The sequence below is a fragment of the Podarcis muralis genome, chromosome 4 (assembly GCF_964188315.1).
Source record: "Podarcis muralis chromosome 4, rPodMur119.hap1.1, whole genome shotgun sequence".
In the NCBI taxonomy this organism is placed as follows: Eukaryota; Metazoa; Chordata; class Lepidosauria; order Squamata; family Lacertidae; genus Podarcis; species Podarcis muralis.
The window spans coordinates 52,015,249-52,025,130 of record NC_135658.1 but is presented as its reverse complement, the minus strand read 5'-3'; the positions used below and the strand labels follow the sequence as shown (position 1 = coordinate 52,025,130).

The 9,882-nt window shown below is 40.2% G+C and overlaps 1 protein-coding gene across 1 annotated transcript in view; it reads left to right on the top strand.

Moving 5' to 3' along the window:
- Positions 1-1,002: 1,002 nt before the first annotated feature.
- The window catches only part of LTN1 (listerin E3 ubiquitin protein ligase 1), a 28,061-nt gene continuing 19,181 nt past the window's right edge, over positions 1,003-9,882 (top strand). Inside the window, exons 1-9 of the mRNA XM_028726980.2 lie at positions 1,003-1,176; positions 3,157-3,360; positions 4,136-4,234; positions 4,960-5,190; positions 6,223-6,275; positions 6,932-7,112; positions 7,588-7,761; positions 8,634-8,824; positions 9,355-9,502. Coding sequence (XP_028582813.2) covers positions 1,135-1,176; positions 3,157-3,360; positions 4,136-4,234; positions 4,960-5,190; positions 6,223-6,275; positions 6,932-7,112; positions 7,588-7,761; positions 8,634-8,824; positions 9,355-9,502 — 1,323 coding nt within the window. The 5' untranslated portion in view covers positions 1,003-1,134. The remainder of the gene's footprint in view (positions 1,177-3,156; positions 3,361-4,135; positions 4,235-4,959; positions 5,191-6,222; positions 6,276-6,931; positions 7,113-7,587; positions 7,762-8,633; positions 8,825-9,354; positions 9,503-9,882) is intronic.

Sequence of the window (9,882 nt, the reverse complement as noted above, 5' to 3'; positions counted from 1 at the left end):
AAAAAATCCTCCTGTCAGATTCCATGTATGCTACTAAGATCACTTATTTTTTAAAAGCCCTATTTATCAGGGCACACATTAGCCTCCCATGAAGTGTCTGAGGCGGGGTGCCAACTTGAATGAAATGTGGGGGCTGTGCGGGGAGGTAAGCCCTGCCCTTCACAATCGATCACTAGACACGGGACACGCACACCGTTTGAATGGCAATGTCCATCAATGTGGGGTGGGGTGGGGAACTGAAGGAACCTTGGCCCCTAGGAGTTAACATATATGGTCTGAGTGGGGTATCGTAGGAGTCTACGTGAGACTGAACCCTGCCTGTGGCTGTGAAAATGACTTTTTTTTAACAACAACAAAAAAGAACAGCACAATTATTCTTGGTGAGTAGATTGCAGACAAAAATGTGTAAACCCCATAGTCTTGATTCTGCTGCAGAGCCCAAAGGTACAGGCAGGGCCAGATTTAGGTCTGATGAGGCCCTAAGCTACTGAAGGTAACGGGGCCCTTTATATGACCAGCTGTCCTTTGTCAACAACAAATTGTTATTTTTGTGTGTGTGTTGAATATATGCTATATGGTAATTTATGGACCTAAAGCCATTTGCCACTATTGCTGTATGTAGGTTTTACTTTATTTGTTTTTTATCTTATATTTTGGAAATGTACATCCAGGTTTTTTTCCCTTTAATTTTTTTGGGGGGCCCCCAAGAGAGTGCGGCCCTAAGCTAGTTTGTTTAAGTTTATACGTAAATCCGGCGACTGCAAGTTCTCGAAGAAGCTTACAGTCTAATAATATCGACACGCGGGAAGAACAGAGGAAAGTGGAAGAACCGGGGGGAAGAACAGCCCCGTATTTAGGCTCATAAAAGTGGTTGGGACCTAGAAGGCAAACGGGGCTGAACTCAACCCCCACGAGCCGCGTCTCGAGCTCCCAAAGCGGTTATGAAAGAGGCGTGATTCGGCGGAAGAGCAAGAATAAGCGAGGGAGGCGCGAGAGGGGAGGAGACTCCGGTCTCCGGGGGCGGCCTCTCCGCCATCGAGCCCGGAAGCGCCGTCCCTCCTTTCCCCACCTCTGTTGCCCGGGACCAGCTGCCTTGGGCCGGGCTGCCTGCTTGCTTCCGACTTCGCCGCCGCCATGGGAGGCAAGAACAAGCAGCGAACGAAGGGCAACGTGCGGGTGAGTGAGGGGCATGTGGGTATGTTATGTGTTCGCCCCCGGAGGGAACTGAATCAAAACGGCAACAGCTTTCCCCATCCAGCACGGGCCTGCTTTTCCCCTTGGCGTACACGTGTAGGAGAGCCTGTTCCCACAGCCTTCTCTTTCAAGGGCTGCGTGATTCAACGTCTGTCGGGGCAGGGAGGAGCGGGGGAAAGAGGCCATCACAAGTATCATAAAACCCTCTCCAAAGGGAGGATGAATTCTTCCTGTCCGAGGCCTTTTAGCAGTTGCAAGTTTGTAAATAGTGTCCAGATCACACTCGAATCAATAAGGAGAGTTGAAAGCACGACAGTTCTCAGAGGACAAGCTTTTTTTTTTTTTGCTAGGGCTTCTTGATTTTCTTTCGTCGCGCCACGTCCATATGATCTTGACTTTGTATTTGACAATTAGTGCGGAAGAACCCCTGTCCTTGGCTCCGTTTTTTAACTTACAGGAATCGGTTTCCCTCGCCACTTTGCCATAAACATGTAATATAAAGAATGGCTGTATCCTTTTCTACTTCAGTGTCTTTCCCTGCTATTACTGTGAGTACAGCTAATCTAACACACTTAACTGTGTAATATATTCCTGGTATGGTGGATAAGAGTACCGGATGTGACTTGTGTTCCAATCTGTGCTTAGCAATGAAGCTCAGATCACTACACATAAACAGGGGCAGCTGTATACCAAGTTGTAAATTATCAAACTGGTAATCTTGTCATCTGTATTGCCCTATCAAGTGTTAAGGAGCATTTTAGCACTCTCCTGCTCCCCAAGTTTCTAAGTTAGGTGTTGAAATGTGGTAAAATTATCCTTATCACTTTGTACAATGATACAGATTGACAGTTTTCCAAGCAATTACATGTACCTTATAGTATGTTGCTGCAATTAAATGGTTATCTGTATTCACATAATGCTTCAGACCAACCAATTTACAGGTTTCTTGTGAGGATAAGGTAGCCAGAAGCTCTGCAGAGCCTTGATTTTTAACAGGCTTAAATGCAATTAACTGCATAGATATTTTTTGCTTTAAGATCATCCTGTATTATCTTCCTGTTTCCCATTTCCCCCTCCCCAACAATGTTCAAGTGTTTATTCCAAGCAGGAAGTAGGGAGTTAGCTTCTTACTGACACTCTACTCGTCCCACCTTTGAACTCCACATTTTTTGGAACTAGTGCAAAAAGTCTATATGTGTACAGTCCCTTATAAATATCCTTGAAAAATAGAATGTGCGGACACTGTGCATAATCTGCCGAATGTGTGGAAATCGGGGATGGGACTTGCTGGTGTGTTACCAATTCTTGTGCCCGTGTGTTCATTCCTACCTATGACCAGTGTTTGAACAAGGCTTCTGTAGCTTTGTTATATTTGCCTCTTCCTGCTCTCCATTTCTTGTTTTCCCTATTGTTAAAATCACTGCGATCTGTTCTCTGGGAACCTTCACACTCACATGTTCTTGTTAAGCCCTGGTTTGGCTTGTTGTTATGTGCTAACGGGGTCACTGTGTGTATCTGGCAGGAGAGGGATGGACATGAGAGTTCCCCAAGAATGCAGTCCAAACTGTTCTAAATGTAAACATAACAAGAATCCTGTAGTAGCTTAAGGACAAATATAATTATTGTGATAATTTTAAGATTCCAGGACTCGTCGTTTTTGCTATAACAGACTTGCATGGCTATTCTTTTGGAATTTATCTAAAATGTAGACTTCTAGAGAGAAGAGAGTTGTGAGCACAGAAAAAAGTGTTGGGTTAAGACTTGAACAGGCAGCAGTGCAACTAATGAGAATAATGGTTTTGGGCCAGTTGGATTAGTTCTTTCAGTCATAAGATAAAGAATTGCAGCTGTTGGGGCACAAAAATATGCCCCAAAATGGTTGTCGGTAAACAGAAATTTTAGAATTGTTCTGTAAAAGTAAGCTCTCCATTTCTCCCTCTCTCCCTTTCTTTAAAAAAATAGCCCTCTAGCAGTGGTAGAGCAGCAGAACTTCTTGCCAAAGAACGAGGAAGTGTTCCTGGGTTTGTTGGCTTCGGCACATCTTCAAGTGACCTAGGCTATGTCCCTGCGATTCAAGGCGCTGAAGAAATAGATAGCCTTGTGGATGCTGACTTTCGAATGGTGCTGAGAAAACTTTCCAAGAGAGATGTTACAACCAAATTGAAAGTAGGTTTGTTGTACTGCTCTTAAATGCCTAGTAATTATTTATTGATATGCTACTTAAAGCAAGTTTAGACAAATAACATGAGGATAGAAATACACCAGAGAAAGAAACAGTTACTTTCAGTTTATTTGTAACAAATGGTTTGTTGCACTATATGGTATTGTGATTTGTTTAGCTGCATATTTTAATGGTTAGGCAAGCCTAGGATTGCAACTTTATTTGGAATTAAGTCCATCTAAACTTGATGGGCTTGCTTATGTAAACTTAAGTATAATATCATGATGCAAGTCCCATGTATGTCAACAAGAGATGTAGCTTGTTTACTCGTATATAAATCCCATTATAACTCAGTTGAACTTACTCTCAAGTAAATGTGGATAGAATTCACCCTCAGTCTTTGGGTTACCAAGTGATTCACAAGGCTCCAGGCTGTATATCCTATACATGTGTATATTCAGAAGTAAGTCCCACTGAGTTGAGTGGGACTTACTCACAAAGAAATGCATATATGCTTGCACTGATTGTAGTTGAAGGGTAGGAATGGAGGATTTCAACAAATACTTGATATCCTTCCTTTTATATTATGTTTAGGCCTTACATGGTTTTAGCATGTTCTGTAAAATAGTTATCCAGAGCTGATGGAAAGTGATGTGAAAAAGGTTACCCCAGTCTTTAAAGTTGCATGTGTAGAGACAAGTGCAGTCATAAAGCATATGGGAAGGATAATAGACTATCAGTGTTTGGAAATCATGCTCATTTTCTCTTTTTTAATTTCAGGCTATGCAAGAATTTGGAACAATGTGTAAGGAGAGAGAAACAGAGATTGTTAAAGGAGTCCTACCGTATTGGCCTAGAATTTATTGTAAAATATCTGTTGTAAGTATTAAACTCTTGGATTATGGTGAATATGGACAGGTTTATATCTCTGACAACTGTCAAAGAAATCTGTGCATGGTTCTATTGTACTGGGTATGATTAGTTTTGAAGAAAGTTTGTGACTTGGTATAGAACTACTTTGTGCTTCATGAACGACTCATATTTACAAAGGAGTATGGGAAAGCTTGAGATAATATTGTATACCTTGGTTTAGGGACACGGGTGGTGCTGTGGTCTAAACCACAGAGCCTAGGGCTTGCCGATCAGAAGGTCGGCGGTTCGAATTCCCGCAACGGGGTGAGCTCCCGTTGCTCGGACCCTGCTCCTGCCAACCTAGCAGTTCGAAAGCACGTCAAAGTGCAAGTAGATAAATAGGTACCGCTCCGGCAGGAAGGTAAACGGCGTTTCCGTGCACTGCTCTGGTTCGCCAGAAGTGGCTTAGTCATGCTGGCCACATGAGCTGTACGCCGGCTCCCTCAGCCAATAAAGCAAGATGAGTGCCACAACCCCAGAGTCGTCCGCGACTGGACCTAACGGTCAGGGGTCCCTCTACCTTTACCTTGGTTTTTAAATGTCAGAATTGATGCCAAGTAGCTTTTGATTTTTTGCTCCAGAAACTGAGAGACTAATATAAATACTGAGCTCTTAAGTGGTACATCTATATAGTATGCCTGTTTATTTATATATATAGTTACCTAAAGTTTCCCCCCCAATATTTATTGTAGGATCATGATCGTCGGGTCAGAGAAGCAACACAGCAAGCTTTTGAGCAGCTTATTTTGAAAGTTAAGAAACATTTGGCTCCTCATTTAAGAAGTCTTATGGGACACTGGCTGATAGCTCAGTGTGATACTTACTCTCCCGCAGCGTCAGCAGCTAAAGTGGCATTTGAAAAAGCCTTTCCACCAAGCAAACAGCCTGAAGCCTTAGTATTTTGTAAAGATGAAATTCTGAATGTGAGTTTTCCAGTCTGTATGACTATGTTAAAGGTTTATGTTAGTTGCGTTTTGGCTTTTTAAAAGAGTGAAAAGAACCAGGCAGAGGGCCTTCTCGGTAGTGGCGCCCGCCCTGTGGAACGCCCTCCCATCAGATGTCAAAGAAATAAACAACTATCTTTCGTTTAGAAGACATCTGAAGGCAGCCCTGTTTAGGGAAGCTTTTAATGACTGGTGTTTTAATGTATTTTTAATATTTTGTTGGAAGCTGCCCAGAGTGGCTGGGGAAACCCAGCCAGATGGGCGGGGTATAAATAATAAGTTACTGTTGTTGTCACATTAGATATACATCTAGTTTTGAGTTTGATTCTTAATTACATCAAATATATATTCTGTTCTTTTCTTAATTATTTCAGATGTAGTATGGACAGAGAAAGTTTTGTCTAAAACCAGGATCATTGTTTACACTATAATTAGTTTCAAGACAAACCAATTTCATAACCCATGGTTTGAAGTTGACTTGTTTTGAGACTTAGTATTAAACTACAATCCCCAGTTCAGATGAAGAGGAAGGCTGCTATTTTACTGAAAACAAAAGAAAAGCTTTTATGTATTTTCTTGACCACACAGGAGCGGGAGGCAGGAATGTGTGAATCCAAGACTTGCTGCAGCTCATACCCATCATAATACGTCATAATGCATTGTGACGCTCCAGTTTAGGCAGTGAATATTAGTGAGAGAGAAAAGGTGTTAGAAATGCAAATTCATTTTTACTTGTTGGCCATTTTTACTTGTAGCTGCTGATATTATCAAAATAGAAGCTGTGATGCTCCTGGCATGCATAGTTGAGCTTGTTTAACCAAGAAGGAAAAATACACAAAGTCACACATTTGTTCCTCATTAATTTTGAAGTGATTTACAGTTTGGAAATTCTAAGATGAAAGAAACAAAATGTTGTAATTGTTTTGGTTTATAAAACTTAATATTAACTTTTCTATGAGCATGGCATAATTTCATTTTCCATTTAAGGACATCTAGTTGATTCTTCTCTAGGTACTCCAAGATCACCTTTTGAAAGAAACACCTGATACACTAAGTGATCCACTGTATGTACCTCTATATAAATATGTTTGTTTTGTATTAATTCACAATAAATATGTAAAGGAAGCATGTTTCAGATCCATTATATCAAATTATGGGAAGCATTTCTCCCTGTCCAGAATTTTGTGTGCATATATATAAAGGAGACTTCCTCGTTCACTTAAATAGAAGCCCTTGCATATATGGGAGTTTTGTGTGTACTATCTATCTATCTTGCTTTCAGAGCACTGCTGGATTAAAGCAATAATATGTTTAGAACACTGCCTTCTTTTTAATATTTCACAGTCAATGCATTGGTCTAGTAGTTTGGTTTGCTTGTGAGAACTTATGCTTGAAAAAAATTGTTATAATTTTGTTTCCTGACAAAGGACATATAATGTCTAGAGTGAATTAGAAGATGAATTTAATTTGGTAGTGCAGTATTGGTAGTGATGATTAGTAAAAAGCTTTTCATTATTTCGAAGACTAATGCTGTTTCTCAGACCTCTCAGATTGATATTTTTATGTATATGTACAATGTGGGATATTCAGAGAGGGACTAGCTTTCAGAGTGAGGTTGTGCTATCCTTTTTAACCAATTTAAAATCAAATATGAAAATTGTGTTCATGACTGAACTGTAAAACTATATAGCTTATATATTCAATTCTTTTGTTTTAATAGAACTGTGCCAGAGGAAGAAAGGGAGGCCAAATTCTTTCGAATTCTGACATGTTCTTTGTTAGCTTTAAAGAAATTGATTTGTATGTTACCCAGTAATGAGAATAGTTCATTGGAGGAGAAACTTAAACCTCTGCTGACTCAAAACAAATTTTGGAAATACGGGAAGCACAACTCACCACCGGTATGTTTATCTTTTTGTCCACTTTCTAAAATGGATCTTAAAAATGGCGTCAGTCATGATTATCTGTTCTGAACCCTTTGCTTTCATTCACTTTTTTTTTGCCTTTTCATATACCGTATTTTTCACTCTATAAGACGCACCAGACCACAAGATGCACCTAGTTTTTGGAGGAGGAAAACAAGAAAAAGAAATTCTGAATCTCAGAAGCCAGAACAGCAAGAGGGATCGCTGCACAGTGAAAGCAGAAATCCCTCTTGCTGTTCTGGCTTCTGGGATAGCTGCGCAGCCTGCATTCACTCCATAAGACGCACACACATTTCCCCTTACTTTTTAGGAGGGAAAAAGTGAGTCTTATAGAGCAAAAAATACGGTACATTGCTGAATTTTTACATGGATTGCCCAAGATATGGAGGTCATAACCCTGTTACAGTCCATAGTGTCTGCTTGAAAATGTTTAAATTTCCCTCTCCTTCAGGTTCGTTCAGCTTTTTTTGAGCTGATTTCTGCTTTTTGTCAGTACATTCCTGAGTCAATGAAAGCTGAAGCTTCAAGAGTTTGCCCAGCGGTTCTTCTCAGCATTGATGACAGTGATGCCATTGTTTGCCCTGCTCTTTGGGAAGCTGCACTTCATGTCCTTACTGCTATTGAGGTAATACAGTGGGCTAAATAGAAGCATTATTTCTCACAATTCTCAGGACTTGTTTCCAGGGGTCAGCAAACTTTTTCAGCAGGGGGCCGGTCCACCATCCCTCAGACCTTGTGGGGGGCTGGACTATATTTTGAAGGGAAAAAAATGAAGGAATTCCTTTGCCCCACAAATAACCCAGAGATGCATTTTAAATAAAAGGACACATTCTATTCGTGTAAAAACATGCTGATTCCTGGACCGTCTGCGGGCCGGATCCGGCCCAGGGTCCTTAGTTTGCCTACCCATGTATGCAGACCATGCTTCTTTTAAAGTAATTGATATTATTCAGTGCGTAGGCACAAGCTTAGTCCCACTGCAAGCTTCTCTTTAGTTCAGCTAGCACACTCAAAAACCTCTGACGTTTTGACTCTTTCATTAGACTGATAATTCACAGATCAGTCTCAGGAGATCTGTTTATGTAGACCCAGAACCCACAATTATTACAACTTGCAATATGTGAAATGTAGGCTGAGTAGTTCTGCAAAAGTTTGATCACTTGGCTGAATATTAATTTCAAAAACGTGGAAAATTGAGTTCATAAAACTATGTCATTACTTTGATGTAGAAGCAAATATTATATAGGCCTCGACTTCCTGAAAAGAGGTCTAGTTTAAGTTCTGCTTAAATATCACCTCACTTAACATTTATTTTCCTGTTGTCTCTTAGAACGTTCATTAACTTTCAAATTTGTGAGTATGTCAAATTAGCATGCTTCTTTTGCAGTGTGGCCCAGAGGGCTACTCCATGAAATAGATTATGCATTTGTTAGGTTGCTCTTTCCAAGCTAGCTGAGTAGTCTTTAATTTAATTCTGAACCTTGTGTTGTTCTGTAGGATTGTTGGAGTCATGTGAATGCAAAAAAGGGAGTCCTACCTAAAATATGGGCAGTCCTTCGAGAAGGAGGACGTGGTCTTGCTGCAATTATATATCCTAATCTCTTGCCTTTCATTAGCAAGATACCTCATGGTATTACAGAACCGAAGCTGGACTATTGTAGAACATTTTTCACCACCATAATTCAAGGGTATGAACAACTAGTTCTTTTTTGATTAAAGATCGCCATGTACGTGTTTGGAAATGAAAGGGAATGTATAGTGGGTAATATCCAAATGGGTCGTATCCACTGGTGTTGCAGGAAGGGAGACCCTTTTCACCTTCGCTCCCCAGATCTACTTCACCTGCTGTGTGACATGATCAAATGCATCCTATAATTTAAACACATTTTACAATTGTAGATGCTAAACAACAGTGCTCTGTATACTTCAATGCACCCATCATAGTAATACATTGATTACTATTTTAAAAATATTGTTATTTGTTCTTCTAATCTAGTTCTGTGCTTCTGATTTTCCAATCAGTGCACTTTCAGCACAGTGTAAAGCTATAGCATTCATTGGGAAGGATTCAACATAGCGCTAAGGAGACCGTTCTGTCAGCACAAGCTTGCAGGCAACTGCTAGTCGGAACTGTTAGTTAAATCAGGCTCTTTGATTACATTTGAATTCAAAACTATAAACAAAATTTATAATGTTTCTCAATTTTGTGTTTGTCTAGGTTGTTGACTGAAAGAGCTATGGCTAGCCGTTCAGAATGTTCAGCAATCCTTTCGGCTTTCATGGAATGTTTACGATTTACAGTGCTACAGAATATAGGTGAAGAAGAAGAAGAAATTAAAATTCAAGAAATGCTTATAAATGATCAGGTATTTTTTCATGGGAATATATCAATTACTTCTAATAATTTTTAGTAATTTGAGTTTTAGTCAGTTGCCTAAATATCTGTAATAAAATGGCTGAAATACTCTCTGATGCAAGGAATTTGAATAGGAGATAGCCACAAGTGGCCCTCTTCACCACCTTTATGACTGCAATACTTCCTAGGGTAAAACAAATAAATATGTTAGATCACAGGTGGGCAACCCACAGGCTCCAAGTTCACTACCAGCTACCCAGCAACTTAAATTCCCTCCACCCCACTCCCCTGTTAGCTCATTCCTTACAGCCTGTCTTGAGTTACTCAAGTTACAGGCAAATTTACACCCACCCACAGTTTTCACTTGAGCTCCCCAACTAGTTGTTTGGC